General features: G+C 33.8%; 1 protein-coding gene and 1 long non-coding RNA gene across 3 annotated transcripts in view; one reads left to right on the plus strand and one right to left on the minus strand.

Annotated features, from left to right (window-relative positions):
* Positions 1-10,586: 10,586 nt before the first annotated feature.
* LOC149499678 (uncharacterized) lies at positions 10,587-13,139 on the minus strand. The gene is made up of 3 exons (XR_016325555.1): positions 12,780-13,139; positions 12,203-12,323; positions 10,587-12,111 (listed from the first exon to the last, which is right to left on the minus strand). It is a non-coding gene; the product is annotated as an uncharacterized LOC149499678 (long non-coding RNA).
* A 1,615-nt stretch (positions 13,140-14,754) lies between these two features.
* The window catches only part of homer (protein), a 55,764-nt gene continuing 52,193 nt past the window's right edge, over positions 14,755-18,325 (plus strand). For both annotated transcript variants that reach the window (XM_089739158.1, XM_089739159.1), the window contains exon 1: positions 14,755-14,900. In XM_089739158.1, the coding sequence (XP_089595284.1) occupies positions 14,875-14,900 (26 nt within the window). In that variant the 5' untranslated portion in view covers positions 14,755-14,874. The remainder of the gene's footprint in view (positions 14,901-18,325) is intronic.

An 18,325-nucleotide genomic window follows, 5' to 3' on the forward strand; every position in this document is an offset into this window, starting at 1 on the left:
GAGTCCATAGGCATCATAACGTGAATTCTGCCATCTAGCTTCGGTAATGAGGTCAACAATTTCATTGATTAAAAGCACACCGCAGTATTGTATGCGTTCAATTTGTAAATAGTCAAACATATACCATTTTCGCGGGACAAACAGTTTTGTACGGTACGTAAAATTACAAATCTTACTGGTTGTACGCTCGTATTTATTACTGCACAAATACCCGGCGTTGTCCGGGTCATTGACTAGGTTAAAAATATATCCTGCGTTACGAATTATTGCAAACTTTCGCGGCTATCTACATTATTCACACCGCTGGTAGGGGTCATCGATAAATTACGTCACACGTTGATGGGGAGGGGAGGTATCACCGTATTGTGACATAGTTTGATAAGGGGCAAGGGGGTCAACAGTTTTGTGACGTCTCATGTTAAAATTTAAAATATTAAAAGGGGAAGTTTAGATGTGAATAAAAAACTAAAAATCTACGAACTTGAACTATAGTTATTGATAACTAGCTGAGCCGACAGACTTCGTAAAAGACAAACTTTTGTATAAAATAAAATTAAAACAAACAAAAGGAATCCGTCCGACGGTAGACACATCAAAGGAAAAACATTTTTTTTTTTTTTTTAATTCCGAGCATTTTCATATTTATCTACCTTTTAAACCTTCTCTGGACTTCCACAAATAATTTAACTTACAAGCATAAATTGAAAAAATGTGTGACGTCACATCAGGGGGGGGTTATAAAAATGTGACAACCTGTGACAAGGACGGGGGGAGGGGTTCAAAAGTCCTAAAATTCGTGTGACTTAATTTATGGATGGCTCCTTATAAGAGAACTGGTCAAATAATAGTATCATCTGTGTTCAGGATATAAACTAATACTACAAAATTTTTATTTAAATTGTACATGTTATCCATGTTCGAGGAACATTATTTTCACTACCTATTCGTTGGTAGCCCTCCCCACCCTTCAAGCCGAAACGCATTACTGCTTCACGGCAGAAATAGGCAGGGTGGTGGTACCTACCCGTGCGGACTCACAAGACGTCCTACCACCAGTAAGCCAAGCACCAAGAGCCAATAACAATCCAACACACCCGGAAGCCTATATCGTACCAAATCAAAACTTAATTATAGTGGAGCTTACTACTTAATTAATTAAAACGATCACTTGAACGAACCGTTTTTGTTTAACGATCAAGACATAATTAAAACTAATTTTACGATTTAATCGTTCGTGTATTATTTCCGATGTTGATTTTACGGTTTCTGTCGTAGCGGACGACGAAAATACAAAAATGAAAATCGTAAAATAAATTTTACGTCTATGACCAGCGAAATTTAGCGTCTAGCGTAGATTGAAGAATGATTACTAAAAAAAACAATTACGATTTTAAGCATGTTCTATTATTTACTGGTGGTAGGACGTCTCGTGAGTCCGCACGGGTAGGTACCACCACCCTGCCTATTTCTGCCGTGAAGCAGTAATGCGTTTCGGTTTGAAGGGTGGGGCAGCCGTTGTAACTATACTTGAGACCTTAGAACTTATATCTCAAGGTGGGTGGCGCATCTACGTTGTAAATGTCCATGGGCTCCAGTAACCACTTAATACCAGGTGGGCTGTGAGCTCGTCCATCCATCAAAGCAGTATAAAACAAAACAAAAAAAAAGTTGCATGTTTTGGATTTAAGTTACTCATCAGCCCAATGAATTTCTCGCTGGGTTTTCTCAGTGGGTCGCGATTCCGATCCGGCGGTAGATTCTGCGAAGCATTTCTCTTGCCAGGGCTAGTGTTAGCGAATTCTCTCAGGTCGAGCCCGTGAGCTCACCTACCCGTCTGGGCGTAGTTGGAATAGCCTCTTACGCTACCAGAGAATCGGCAGAGAAAAAAACTCAGACCACCGCTTCGACCTTTAGGTCCCTTGTCTTCTATTTGACCGGTAAGGATAAACCGTTCCAGGGTATCTTCGGGCTTCCTGCGCGTTATATGTATATGTATGTATATATTTATTTATTACTTCGATGGGTGGACGAGCTCACAGCTCACCCGGTGCTGAGTGGTTACTGGAGCCTATAGACATCTACAACGTAAATGCGTCCCCCATCTTAAGATATGAGTTCTAAGGTCACTCTGCCCCACCCTTCAAACCGAATCGCATTACTGCTTCACGGTAGAAATAGGCAGAGCGGTGGTACCTACCCGTGAGGACTCACAAGAGGTCCTACCACCAGTTATATGACTTAATTACGCTTAAATTAGGCTTGGGGTGAGTCTAGTTTTAGAATGGTTACACGAGATTAGTTCCTTCAGTCATGCAAAGTTAGATTTCGATGTGATGATAAATAAGTCATAAAATCACCTGGTTTTGAAGGGTTCCGCGGCCGTAATTTAGGGTATAAGGAAGTCGGTAAGGTCTAATAAATACGTTTTGTGTGTATCGCACATGGTAAGCAGGTTTTGGCGGGCGTATTTCGCTCGAGGCTTAGCCGTGAACGTGATAAATTCATTTGTTTATTAAACGTTTTATTAATGTGTTTATCTGTGTAAATCATTTTTTTTTATTAGTCATACGACTACACGAGACCCTTTCAATATCCTGGTCTTATAAAGTTTCTAAATATGGAAGCGATTTTTTTTTGTTTTCTTGCGTAGATCGAAAGACGAGTGAGTTGAAATATCTATATATTAATACGTGAAGCAAAAACTTTGTATCCCTTTTGAAGAAAATTGCGCGGACGGAGGAGTATGGAATTTCCCACACATATAGAGAATATAGAGAAGAAGTGCACAATGCTAATTTTTTTTTTAAATAATGCATAAAAGATACATTAAATCAATAAAGAAAACATTACACACACTACCATGTATTTGACGCACACACGCATGCATACTATTTATTTATTGTCAAACTTTTGTTCTTGACGTTTCAAATTGGGAATAGATTAAATATTGTTTGTCTTTATTAATATTTTTCTATAGTGTCTCTTGACGAAATTTGTGATAATAGTCTTTGAAAATACAATCATAATAGTGTACAAACTTACAATTCCAATTAATTATTGTCGAATTTCGATTACTGCGGGACCTCTAGTCATAATAAAACCTCAGTATGAAATTGCCGATTTGTACTGAAAAATTGAAATTGTTTTTTTTTTCATTTAACATATATATTTAATCAAAATATCTACTATTATTATCTATACATTGTTGCTATCTAATAGGAATGTCATTTATGCCTTTGCGATAGAGCTGTTTCTGCAGCGTTAGTTCCGCGTCGGAACTCTTATTAAAAAATCACTCGAATTTTTTATGTATCCATATTTATTGTCTAAGCTGACTATAAAAAAACAACTGAAAGTCGATAATCGAATGTTGCACATTTATTAAAAAGAAGAACCTCATAGGTACCCTTTGAAAAAAGTTTCACTCAAAAATCTCAAACCATGAAGGTTCTATGTCAATTCGAAGTACTTCAATAAAACGGCAATTTCATACTTTAACCCCTATTATATCCGATCATGGTCATTAAGTTTTGATGTGAACCAGCTCCGATACTTGGCCGTTTTAAATTGTATATCAAGGAATTTAAAAATTCACGTTGTGCCCATCACGATCAAGAACCTAAAAAAAACTCATACAATACTTTGTCCAGATATTACATTATATTGAAATGCGATTCGTCTATACCAAAAATAAACATTTATTTGGACTTTTTGGCGGGAACGCGAGAAGTGAAGTTGTGTGATTTGTTTTATTTTGTCTATTTAGTGTTTCTTCAGGTTTAAATGTGTAGTAACGGTGGTTTATTAACTGTTTAATATCTGTGAAAGTACACAAATGTGGGAAAATGAAACGAAGCCGCTGGACGTAACTTCTCGAATCCTCCAAAAGTCCACTGAAAAATCTCAGTAAATGACCACCATTTTACTGAGATTATATTTCATCCCGTATCATCTTGTTTCATTTCATTTCACTCCATATTATCTTTTTCATAAAAAAAGAATATAAATTAAAATAAGACATGACCTAAAGGTCTTAGTTACCAGGTCATAAAATCCCTTTAAAAAATGAAATTTTATTCACTTTACATGTTCACAAACAACTTCCACGATGAAGGAATGATATTGTGTAAGACAAGACGAGCAAATAAAAAAAAAATCATAGTTATCGGGCGTTTTGTGAAATCGCAGGGGAAGGTGCAACCGTCTTCTTTATGTTTGCTTTAAAGCAGCCACGGATTTTAGGGCTGGGATGATCGATATAAGATATGATCGGGACTTAGACCTCATGTGTCAAGGTGGATGAGGAGATCCACGTTCTGGTATCTTCAGGCTCTGATGGGAAATGTGTGACATAGAAATGGACAATTAACATTAACTCGACTGTTTCTATCGTTCATACATGCAATAAATAAACGTGAAGTAAATGAAAATTATGTTTTACGAAATCGGTAAATTCTTTCGCTTTGAAGATCGCTTTGTTGTTGCCTCAACGCATCCCGACGCGTGCCTCAAGGTGAATAGTGTCACATTATTGACTACTAGCGAACCGCCCTCGCTTCGCTTCGGAAACTGTAATCTATTATTGATTTCTCCACTATTTAATGGATGTTATTATGCATATAAACCTTCCTCTTCCATCACTCTATCTATTAAAAAAAACGCATCAATATCCGTTGCGTAGTTTTAAAGATTTAAGCATACATAGGGACAGACAGATATATAGGGACAGAGAAAGCGACTTTGTTTTATACTATGTAGTTATTAACAACCGTATTGCTGTAAAAGACCGCGTAAGTCAATCTAATCTAGGCGTTACTATAACACAATGGATTTCAAGCGTTTATCTCGCTGACAGGATAACAATTACAGAAATCTATTGACTGCTAATATGGCTTCCCGTATGTCATCCTCGTAATGACATTGATAAGGTTTTCCTTTCGCAAACATGTATTTTCTGCAGGAAATAACCTCGAAGCTCTGAATACATTTCCTAAATAGATACAAGGAGAAGTGTTATTGTGGTTATGTTTGTTTGGATTTCGCTCTGCGCATTAAAAGTACTTAAACGATATCAACAGCGGCATTGACAGTGACTAGTGATAACGAATAGAGAACGTTAGTGAAAACATTTAATTTGTCGCACATACGTGACTATAAAGTCACTTATGCAATTTTTGTTAAAACTGAACTGAGTAAGAAAAAATACATTTTTTAATGGTTTTTTTGCTTTTATTGCTCAGTTGGGTGTACGAGCTCACAGCCCACCTGGTGTTAAGTGGTTACTGGAGCTCATAGACATCCACAACGTAAATGCGCCACCCACCTTGAGATATCAGTTCTAAGGTCTCAAGTATAGTTACAACGGCTGCCCCGCCCTTCAGACCGAAACGCATTACTGCTTACTGTGCATTACTGTTATCAGTAAGACGTTTAGTTTTACTGATGAAATTTAAAGTTTTAGTTTAAATAGGTATTATCGTATTTATTTCTTTAGTCTAGCAGAACTATATATAATAAGATGTTGAATTTTCCAAAGTTTCTCCTGAAAAATTACATAATTTGCTTAAGTGACGTTATCGCATCGTATGTGCGATGTGTTCTCATGATGAAAACAATAATATGAGTCGTCTATTATCAAAGGTGGCAATCTGTGCATTTGGACAAAAAAATGTTATTGATATGTCAATACAGATTGATTTGAATATAATCGTCTCCTTCAAAGAATATGGTTCAAAACCAGCATTAAATAAAGTATTAACTTAACCTGTTATTTATCTAAGATGTCGTTCAGAAGAGTTTTGTGACTGCCAATGGAATACAAAGTCAATAATTCGTTTTTCTGATTTACCAATAGTTGTCCAAAAGTCACATTGCCGGCTTTGATAATAGTCGACTCATATTTTGATTGTTGTGTAACTGGTATAAACTGTTTCAAATAGCTACCGGAATATACGGGCATAAACGATGTCCTTGACATATTATTAATTACCTAACAAATATTTATGTTTTCACACCGCCATGACGGGTAATTCGTAAAGAATATACACACACACACACACACAGACACATACGGTTAAAAACAATTTTCCTTTTGCAAACACGTTTTGCAGGAAATAACCTTGGTAAGTACTTAACTTCCTAATGCGTCGGAAGGAGTACCTTTGTAGCATAGTTAAATTAATTCAACTAATTTACCAGCGAACCTTTTTTACAATTTGCAAAGATGTTATAAAAAGCAATTTAACTTTACACCCCAATCATCACATTAGCGTCTCACGGAATCATCACGGAATCTCATCTTGGAATTTATCTATATATTATTAATACGTGAAGCAAAAAATTTGTATCCCTTTTTACGAAAATTGCGTGGACGGAGGAGTATGAAATTTTCCACACTTATAGAGAATATAGAGGAGAAGTGCACAACGCTAATATTTTTTTTAAATAATGCATAAAAGATACATTAAATCGATAAAGAAAACATTACACACACTACGTACCATGTATTTGACGCACACACGCATGCATACTATTTATTGTCAAGCTTTTGTTCTTGTCGTCTGTTGTCAAATTGAGAATAGATTAAATATTATTTGTCTTTGTTAATATTTTTTATAATGTAGTCTTGGCGAAATTTGTGATTATAGAAGTATAAAATACAATCTTAATAGTGTACAAACTTACAATTCCAATTAATTATAGTCGAATTTCGACTACTACGGGACCTCTAGTTTATTTAAAAGTGAAATATATTTAAGAGTTTAACAAATAAACTAGTTAAACATAAATAAAGTTACAATTTTGTTACAATATAAGTATGTACACATTTTTAAATCATTATCCATTGCGATATTAGAGTGAAATATCTTTATACTCTCTCTCTCTCTCTTTGGACTCCAATCTGGCGTTTGTCCATATCGTGGCGATGGGAGATGAAATCAAATACCTTATTAAATTTTATTTAAATTAAATTTATAAATAAACAAATACAATTGTTTATTGTAAGACCCTGTTATCTTGGAAGTTATCTATAATATGCATCTGTGTAACGGACCAAGTTCAAGGCGTCTAAATATCTATAAAATTTGCACGCGTTTCGATTACGTTTGATAGTACGATATTGATACTTTAGCCTTTAATCTTGACGGCGATCATGACGATAAGGTTATGTTTTTTATGTTTGAGAGATTACTGTTGGCCCGGAGGCCTTTCCAGTTTTACCAGGGCAGGTGGGCGAGCAAGGGCTCAGCCAGGAGTGGTGGGATTTGCTAACATCTGCCCATGCGCCTCCAAGGGAGACTTAACAACTACTACTGGATAAGAATCGCAACCCGCTGAGAAGATCCGGCGAGAAACTCTGCGGGCTAAATTTATTTTTAGTTCTGCTTCATATTAACCCTTTGACTGGCATGTGTGTCAAAGGTACCCTACGTAGCGCACTGAAGTACTTAACACTAATCATACCAACACTTACTGGTACCTATTTCTACCATAGCGGGTAGAAATGGTATACAACAAATATTACTCAAAATAAACAGAACAAAATAGTATAATAACTGTAGATTAATTGATAAGAAAAAGTCATGAAGTCAAATGTGCAAAAGCAATAGGATGGTACGTGTATTTTTAATGCAAAAGCTCAAAATTGGTCATTTGACCCGTTATGGTATAGGTATTTAGTGTTAAGTATCGATTTCTGTTATTAACCGCCCCGATTGGCTAACTTCGCCTTCTTTTGTTTTTAATATATGTTTTTCGTCTTTAAGGTCTCTTACCGATAGAATCATTCTCAGTATCTACGGATTCGTCTTTCCCAGACTCTACTTGATATTCCGGCGCCTTAGTAACAGAGCCTACCCGATCCTGTAGACCGAATGGTAAACAGTCGACTTCGCCCTAAACACGTCGTTACGGTTCCTCCCGATCCATTAGCGGTGCTTTTAGGTACCACAAGCACCGGTCCTCGTTATCGCCGAACCCGTCAAAAATACATTAAATTAATAAAAAAAAACATTACACACACTACCATGTATGTACACTGACACAACACATACGTATAAATATACTCTTGGTTTATTACTCAATTAATTTTTTAAAGTCTGTGGTCAAATTGAGAATCGATTAATATTATTTGTCTTTAATGTTATTTATCTATAGTGTAGTTTTGGCGAAATCTGTGATTATATTATAGATGTATAATATGTTTGACAATAGAACCATAATAATGTTTAAAGGTACAATTCCAATTAATTATAGTCGAATTTCGACTAGTGCGGGACTATTAGTCTATATAGAAGGATAAAGCAGTGGAACCCATAAGGAACTTCGTTCCAAAAACCTGATTGTTTCGTGGCAGAAATGCGCCCTAATACCAGTAAATGTCAAACAAGCCTTTTCAATTTCTAAACATTTTAATTTACCGCGTAGTCAAATTCAACCACGAAGAGTGCTCTTCCAGCAGATTATTAAGGCAAGGTCACTAAGTTATTATGTGGTTGGCACGGCTATAAAATAAATAGATGTGTCATACAATTACGTGGACCGTTCCTTATTGCTTTAACATGATTGATTGTGTTTATCTAGTTTTTTTTTAAGCTGTATCTTGTATTTTTGTTAATCACCTAAACATTAACGTATTTTGTTTGCGATTAAAGGTGGTAAGGCCAAGAATAAGCGCAGTAGATCGTTAAAATCATATTTGAAAAAAATGTTATCATTAATCTATACTAATATATAAATCTACAGTTGTTTTTACGGATGTTCCGTTATAACTACTGAACAATGCATCCGATTGACTTGAAACTTGGTATCCATGTAGAAAATACATGTACTTAATGGATAGGCTAATATTTATATGAGCGTTGGACTCCCTACACCAGTTGCGGGGGTGTTAATGATGAGAATCTGCGATGAGCGAAGCGGACGGGTAGAGCTAGTATTATTATAATTTCGAGAGCGTACCGGTAGACGTAGCGTGGATAGGCCTCCCACAAGATGGACTGATGGCCTATTGAGGTTCCCGGGGATCCGCTGGATGCAAGCAGCGCAGGACTGATCTTTATGGCGAGGCTTGGGGAGGCCTATGTCAATCAGTGACTGTCTGTGGGCTGATAAGAAGAAGAAGAGATCTTTCAGATATTAAGCTGGAAAGAAGGATGCTTAGTAGGTAACTGCGCTTTGATTTTAGCGAAAAGTACGAGAAACGACAATATCGAATACATGTCCATTATTGAGCTAGGTTCGGGTAATAAGGCCAACGTTACAGGTTCAAGGTTCAAGGACAAGGTTCAAGGTCACCAAAGAAATGTAGCTAATAAGGCAGTAATTTATTTTTTGAGGATTTAAGAATCGATTAAATCGTTTTTTATTTATTTATTTTTTATTGCTTTGGTGGACGAGCTCACGGCCCACCTAGAGTTAAGCGGTTACCGGAACCCATAGACATCTACAACGTAAATGCCGCCACCAATCTTGAGATATAAGTTCTAAGGTCTCAGTATAGTTACAACGGCTGCCCCACCCTTCAAACCGAAACGCATTACTGCTTCACGGCAGAAATAGACAGGGTGGTGGTACCTACCCGTGCGGACTCATAAGAGGTCCTACCACCAGTATCCACCACGATCGTTGGGTGAATTGAAAGTTCTCTTCTGGTGGAGGAAGAGGAAGGCTTTATACAATACCCATGAGACTTAGACGATCTCAAGGTGGGTCATATTTGACTTCTACGGCTTTTGGCAATCAGTTAACGCCAATGTGCCCTGTGATGGTCTGACAGAGTAAGAGTAAAATAAGATTAGTTATAGATACATTTCTCTGTTATAATTTATTGATTTCAGTAAATTAATAATGTCATTACTTTACTAAGATTTAGAAATATGTTAAGATCTTAATAAAATTATAATGAAATTTCTGATGCTACCGAAATAATATAACGACAGCAAAAACGCGAGATTAAGCCGTAAAAATAGTTTCAATAATGTCTAGAACTCGCGAAATCCAAAGAAATTCAATAAAATTAAATTCAATTGTTTTAATTAATTACAAGTGTGAGCGAATGAGTAATGTAATGTCGATCCGGCTTTTACAGCGTTACATAAGTTTTTAGTTCTTACATCTACAGAACGATTTTGTTTTTATTTGGTGAACTCAATTACTTTCACTCAGCTTACACCATGACTTAATGGGTGTGGTCGAAACGAGTCGAGAATGTCAGTATAGCACTACACTTAATATACAAGAAATGTCCTTAGGTATCTCAGTTGTCAAAGGGTCATATCCATAGATTATACACTTAATATATTAGAGATAGATGCGCAACTCTCATTTTTATTTTTGCTTTAGTTAAAGCCCGGTCCAGCAGGCGTCGCTACGGTCGATTATTAGTCTCCCTACCCCCCACCAGGTGGCTTTTTTAGTAATTTTAATATTTTTAATAACTCTCTTTATGAAAAAATCTTATCGTTTAGAATCGCTGAAATTCCCGGTAGTACTTATGAGTTATTAAGGAATGTTTGATTGTGTTCAGCATTCTAATCGATAAGATCTTTTCATACAGAGAGAAAACAGTTTTTTAAAATAAAAAGCTGTAATTCTCTGTAAACTATTTAATTTCCCTATATTACAAACAATTTTCTGTTAAAAGATTGTATGAACGTACAATTGTATAAAATTTCGTATAACAATAACTCCTCTAGATTAATCCTACTAGCGTACTTATTAACATTAAATCGAAAGTTATCTAAAAGTTAATTAAGTCTAGATAATCAAATCATTCAATGTCAATTAAGTCATTTGTGCGAAATATAAACATGTCAGCTTTCCATTACAAACATAGTAGACAATTTGAATTAAATTTAATAAATTTATTTCTTAACGATAGCAGTTCTTGCTTAAAGTTGATCGTGACAGATCATGACCTTGTATGAAAATATTACATCTATAAACACTACCTATGCTTCGTCATACAATAATTGTCATTTAAACTAGCATTGTAGAGATAATACACACACTAAAGTGAATACTAAATTATTCTTAGCATTCTTATAAACATTTAGAAATTTAAGAAACGATTAACCCACAATCATGTTCATAACATGTGACATTTTGTTCTGCACAAACGTTTTGTTACATGATTTGAAAAACAAAAAAAAAACAAAAAATGTTTAAAAAATGTAAAGATGATTTAAAGTACTCTTAAATATTGATAGTTTGTACTTAATGACGCTTATAGTAATCTTAGACATGATTACAATAGTTATACTTTTATTCCCTATCTAAATTATTTCTATTCTGACGTTTCTGATGCTTTAGCTTTGGTAATACTAGATGAAACAAACAGCAGATTGAAAGAAAATCATCTTAAAGTTAATTAAATTCATTACAAACCATTAGTTTGCATTTTGTTACAAAAGAAACTGATGTTCGTTACATGCAAATGAATTATAAACATACACATGCAAACATAAAATGTAAATTTATCTTTTAATCCAAATTAAATGTACATTAATATTACATCTAAATAATAGAAAGGGTTTCGAAAATTTTTATTGCACTCAACAGCAGACCAGCATGCAACCCGGCTCATGATAAGTGGTCACCAGTGCTTATAAACTTCAGCAGTGCCATAGGGGTTGCTGTCTATAAATTAAGTTTTAATAAATTATTAATATACTCAAGTCACAAGCATATTGATTTCACATAATGAAAATGTAAGAAACATAATCATGTTTGGGCATTTTCATTTATATCTGCTCATACAGAAAACACAACTTAGCAAATATATTCCACAGTTAATCTAAATAATTGCAAATAATGCTTTTGAAGACCATTGACTTTTGATCATTAATTAAAATCATCTTCTCGTAGAATTTACAAAAGGTTATTTACAAAAATTTATATCAGTATTTTCATATATTACTAACTTACTAATTACAACTATTCAAACATAATACTATAACTATAAGAACTAAACAACCTATTTTAAAACAAAATTGGCATCAATTTAGTTCTTATGAACTATTTCAATTATTAATTTATAAATTATAAACATATTTAAAAAAAATTAAGATCCCTTGTGAGTTCACGTTCCTTGCTGAATCAGTTTCTCTTCTGAAACGGAGAAACAAAGTATCTTAAGTATGTAACAAATATTGAAAAAATACGACCAGGAAAAATTTTGTGTTAATGTAATCATACTTACAAATTAATATATTACATAACACGTTCTGGTTCAAATATAGTGCATCAATCTTTTCATGTTTCAGACATTTTAGTGCTCCTTATAATTTTTCCATAAAATTTTGTCATTATCAAACCTTTGTCTACAAAAATAAAAACATTATTTTATATTGGGTAGAAGGATGAACGTGGTCACAGGCCACTTGGTGTAACTTGGTTATCTAACACCAGGAAACAAAACGTGAATGCCATCATCTAACTTTGGATGTGAGATCAATTGTGCTGTATTTTATTTAAACAGGAAATCATGACTGATTGATCATTCCAAAAAACTAGTTCGGGCCCACTTGACAATAAGCATATAATACGCTGAGTTGCAAAACATAAATACTGCCACCCACTCGGGACAATTTTATTATCTGAGGTGTGTGTGTGATAGTACGAGACTTAATACCGACTGTTTTGATCAAAACTTAACATATATGATAGCTAGGCAGCAGAAATAGGAAGGACCATTAGTTGGTGCTAATTCATTTAATTATATTATGAATAATAATTCTGTTAGCAAATAATATACCGGGAAAATAGTGTAAACTCACCGTTATCAAGGCATCCGAAATAGCATTTCATTTTCGATCTTGAGGCATGCTGATTTTTAATAATAAACTTTCTGAAATGAAAATAGTTACACTGGCTTACGAAACGCTAACGAAGAAAAAAGTATTGGAGCCAAGTTATGTCTAAAGAGAATTCAAAACAGAGTTTCTCAATGTCTAATCGTCTAATATTCTCACAAAGCTAAAAGTTGCTTTAAATTAATACTACAACGTAAAATAACTCAAAACAAAACCAAAAAAAAACGATTTAAAAAATTAAAGCGTTATGTACGACATTTTGAAAACTTTTTTTTTTTTTTTGAGATTGTTTTATTGGCCCTGGAGTTTTGAAAACTTCAAAGCAGTGTTTCCACTTACGTTTTTTTTACCACATTTTACCCTAGTTTCTTTTGAATTTATCCCTAAAATTTCCTAAACAACTTTCATAAATCCTTTATATAGTAAGCATAAATAAAATACAGAAAATAAACCACAGCATATTATTTAATGTAGGTATATATAATCTAAACGCCCCCAGAAGATCATAGATCTATAGGATTAGAATTTTCAAGGAAGTCGACGCATTGCTTTTATATTCTTTTGCTGCACGCAACCTAACACTGTTCGGTTCTAAAATTAAGCAATTGTTTGCTGGCATTCCCAACTTTCTATGAAGCAAGTCGTTCAGGGTTTCGTTAGAAAGCCTGTTTCTTTTGTCAGTTTTTACATTTGAGAACACTGAATAATCTTTCTACCTCAGTCTTTGAAGAAGGAACTGCTAGCAAAAGCGAAATGACAATTACAAGGTTTTCGTAAATGAAATTACCATGATAATCTTTCATGGTACATGAAGTACCTGTATATTACAATACAAGTAAGTTCTGGTGACATCAACGAAAATAGGTAAATAAAAATTTGGCGGATTATACTTATTGGGATTCTGGGGAATCCCTAAGAAAAAAGCAGTGGCTTAATCTATGATTTACTTTACTAGAGGGTTACTGTTGAATCAAACCTTCTTTATAGTTTTTATACACAACTCTGTTTTATTCTTTTACTTGTCAACTCGACTTAATGTCATTCTCTCCATAAAATAAAATGTTCATTGTTTTACTTTAATTATCGTTTATTTTAAAATTCACAACAGTTACTAGTATAGGCTTTGCTTTTTACCCCGAAATATCCTAAATCCTGGTATTTTTAAAATTGTCTTTATCATCCAAAATATCAGCTATTTTTCCCTAAAAAAGGGAGAATTCCCTAAAAGTGGAAGCACTGCTTCAAAGTACGCTAACATTTTTATTGAGTCAGAACTCGTATCTGCCATCTAGTGAGTTTATTAGTTCATTAAGGCCAAAACGTTTCAAAAATGACCTCGCCGGTTCCTAAAGATGACGCTAGTTGAATGTTCTTTTCCTTTGTATGGGAGTTGCACCCCCCTGGTCATATCCAATAGAGTAGAAAGTCGCAGACTTGTCGTTACTACTTTTTTAAATTGATAACGATTAATTAGCAAACCAATTTTTAACAAATTTTAATTTAGTGACATCTAGTGAAGAGTAGTTGTACTACATCAACATAAGAGAATTAAAAAAATATTGCTCGGTAATTTTGTTTTCATGCTTATTTATAGACTAATTTAGTGGTAAAGGACGGCAGGCCCATTCACACTATTTTAAAATGAAAATGTATTACCTATTGAAAATTATTATTTTCACGAAAAACAAAAATAGTTAAGCCCTTCTAACAATACAAATAAAACGTTTAGTGACATCTAGCGCGCAGTAGTAATGCATTGTTGAATGAAATGTTAAGAAATTAGGTGGCTTACGGACAGCCGTGTACTTACAAAAGTTTTAATAAAATATTATTTAACATAAGTTTCTCAAAATAGTAATAAAACAGATAATTTCATGTTAATAATAGAAAATTATGAATAGAGTCATTTTTTGTACCATCCATAAACATTTTGTAGAATTTTTCTATGTTCAATTGACTTTTAGTCTTTAGTCTATGGGTACCGAACGCTTATGACAGATCTCAAGTGAAAAATTAGGGAAATATGAAGTAAAATATTCTCATTAATTTTGTGTTTTAAATGACCGCAGGAAAAGAAACAATGGGGTGAGTTAATTTTTATGCTTTAAGTTATAAATGTTGAAGGTTTTTTGGAAATCCAAAAGAAATTTCACGTCAAAATTCATTCCTGTTAACACATTACTATAGGGTGGGGATGCATTTACCACTTCGAAGGGATATTTTTGGACAAAAAATAAATGCTTTTAATTATTAACATAAAAGAAGTGTATACTAAAATGAATGAAGAAATAAAATATTTAAAAATAAAAACAAAAAAAATAACTGTATTATTTTGCGTTTTATAGCGCCGTTAAGTATTTCCGCTTAAATGATTATTTGCACATCGATTGAATGATTTTGCCCGACCGCAGAGCCGTTGGCCCTTCGGCCTTCTATTTATAAAGCCTGCGTTTTCTAGTTCATTAAATTGTAGCAATTCATGTGCGCCTGGTATCCGGTTTAGAATTCCGAGTGGAATAACATAAATAAATATGTGACGTTTTCCTCATTAATAATAAACAGTTAAAAAAAACTATAAAAAAATTAAAAACAATATTGATTAACAATTTTCTTTTTTTTAAAAATTAATACTCACTGTCATGAATGACAAATTCAATTATTAATGAACAAGGAGCTAAAACTATTCCAAAGTTATTGTGGGAACATAATGTGAGGTGTTTTTTACTGGTGGTAGGACCTCTTGTGAGTCCGCACGGGTAGGTACCACCGCCCCGCCTATTTCTGCCGTGAAGCAGTAATGCGTTTCGGTTTGAAGGGTGGGGCAGCCGTTGTGACTATACTGAGACCTTAGAACTATATCTCAAGGTGTGTGGCGCATTTACGTTGTAGATGTCTATGGGCTCCAGTAACCACTTAACATCAGGTGGGCTGTGAGCTCGTCCACACAGCTAAGCAATAAAAAAAAAAAAAATCTTAAAAATCAATCTATCATCTCAATTCTATCATTCAATATTTATCATGGAAATGTATACACAACATATTGTAGGTTTTTAAATCCAGATTGAAAACTTTTATAACATCACGTTATTGACATAGTAGTGACCTTATCAATAGTGATATGGGATCCAAGTTCAATTCCAGCTAGTCAGTATCTTTAAGATACTGTGTCAGCATATTCGAAACCTAAATGAGTGTTTCTGGTACCTATAAAATAGGAAATCAACTCTTAAGGTTGTTGAATATAGTGCTTACTTTTGACTGAGCGTTTTTCTAAATTAATTAAAAAAATACCAGTTTAATTTTAATTTATATAAATTTTACATTTCGATCGTAGCAGGTGTATTGGTTGAGGCATGAAAGGAAATATTTATTTATACAATAAATACAAGTATTCATGATAACTACAACACAAATGACCAAACAAACACAAATATAGTTATGTACTGAAGTACTGAATTGTAGTACAATTATATTTTTCTTTATTTACTACTAATTCCATTTCTAAATTAAATATCCTTCCTTGCTAGACAAAAATAGATGAAGTATGTTGATCACAATGTCAGTGATCTTTCATGTGAATAATGCAGTAACAAATTTGTTTTCACAAAACATTGAAGTCAATTGTAATTCCGAATCACATTCAATACAAGCTTTACAATAATGAGAACAGTTCACACAACAATATGTTTCAAGATAATGAACATACTACAAAACATTGTAAGGATTGATAATATTTATGTATGTAGGTAGACATGCTTCCTATAATTATTTCATAGGTTTTCATGGCACCAGCAATGCATCATATTTTTATATTCCTAGAACAAAGTCTGATCTGTCTTCATAAAAAAAAAATTCTTTTGATCTTTCCTGTGTAGTTCTTTTCGTGTGGTCTAATGTCTATTACATTTTGTTAGTTAAAATGATTTTGGTCTAAAATATCTACTTAGACATTTTGTACGATAGTGTCACTTTGGTACTTAATGTTTCTATTATTATCTATTCTTGTATTTTTGTTAGTCTATACATAAATAAATACTATTTAAAATGTTATCTTTGAAAAGTTTTAACAGTGGATGTCTGGATTTATGTTTCTAATTATTAGAAATGGGTTTCTCAATTATGAACAATGGGGCTTTTAGTTTATGGTTAATTTTTTATTATTGTGTGCAGGCAGACAAGAGGCAGCGTACGCACTATGATTGCTATAGGCTGTAGAGCAAGAAATAAAAATAAATTGCAACATAAATGCTAGCACTTGAGATTGTTCTTAGATATGCATTACACTTTATCTCAATTCAAATGCTTTAGTAGGATATATATATATATGTATGTCTGTCTGTTTGTACTTTAACAACCGAAATTGGTACGTATTAGCACAATAAATCTAATAAGGCTTGTAAGAAACACATAAGCAGAAGTATCTTTAAACATAAATACGATTAGTAAACTAGTAATAGTCCAAACGTATACAATAATATGCATGTAATGTATGTATAATAATATGTACATACTAGCTGTACCCACCCACTTCGCTAGGCATTTAAAATTAATATTATTATTTCTCACCCGTACAAAGATTCTCATCATGAACCCTTCCGCAACTTGTGTAGGGAGTCCAACACTCATATAAATATTACCCTGTCCATTAAGTACATGTATTTTCTACATGGATACCAAGTTTCAAGTCAATCGGATGCATGGTTCAGTAGTTATAAAGGAACATCTGTAAAAACCACTGTAGATTTATATATTGGTATAAACCACTGTAGATTTATATATTGGTATAGATGTATGTAATAATCTTCAAAAAAATTACTGTATCGCCATGTTGTGCTGATTATTTTAACCCAAAATGACATCTGAATGTTTGTTTGCGTTACTGTGGAGTTGAGTGGGTAGTTCAAGTTTTTGTATTTTTATTATTGTTCTTAAAACAATCATGGTCCTGATGTATGTTAAAATTGTCCTTGTCAAACTATGTGAGGTCGCGCAGTATGTCCTCCTTTCCGTTTGGGGTCATCATACGCCATCTCTGCAATGACACCCTCCTCTCCATCCACACAAAATCCATCCATCCAAGTCTTTTTGGGACTGTTCGTAATGAAAGAAACGAAAAATCTTATTGTAAATCGGTTTAAGCAATTTACAATAGTTAGAGTTTTAATGCTGCATCCGAATTACTTCTGATAGTTAAATATAAAATTTTATTATCGAAAACTTTCAAGTGGCCGTTCGTCGGATTACAGAAAGATATCGTGTCGTCACACAATATCATTGCGTATTCCATATTATATTCCATCGATCGCTTTGTTATCATTCGTCAGATATAGCCAAATATTGTTTTGCTAGTTCAAACAGAAAAGCGAAAATATGCAGTGATGAATTTTTTAATTTTTTTTATTGCCTTTGTAAGCAGACGGGCATACGGCCCACCTGATGGTGAGTGGTTACCGTCGCCCATGGACTTCAGCAATGCCAGGGGCAGAGCCAAGTCGCTGCCTACCGCTTAA

Source organism: Bombyx mandarina, chromosome 28, assembly GCF_030267445.1.
Source record: "Bombyx mandarina strain Sakado chromosome 28, ASM3026744v2".
Taxonomy (NCBI): domain Eukaryota; kingdom Metazoa; phylum Arthropoda; class Insecta; order Lepidoptera; family Bombycidae; genus Bombyx; species Bombyx mandarina.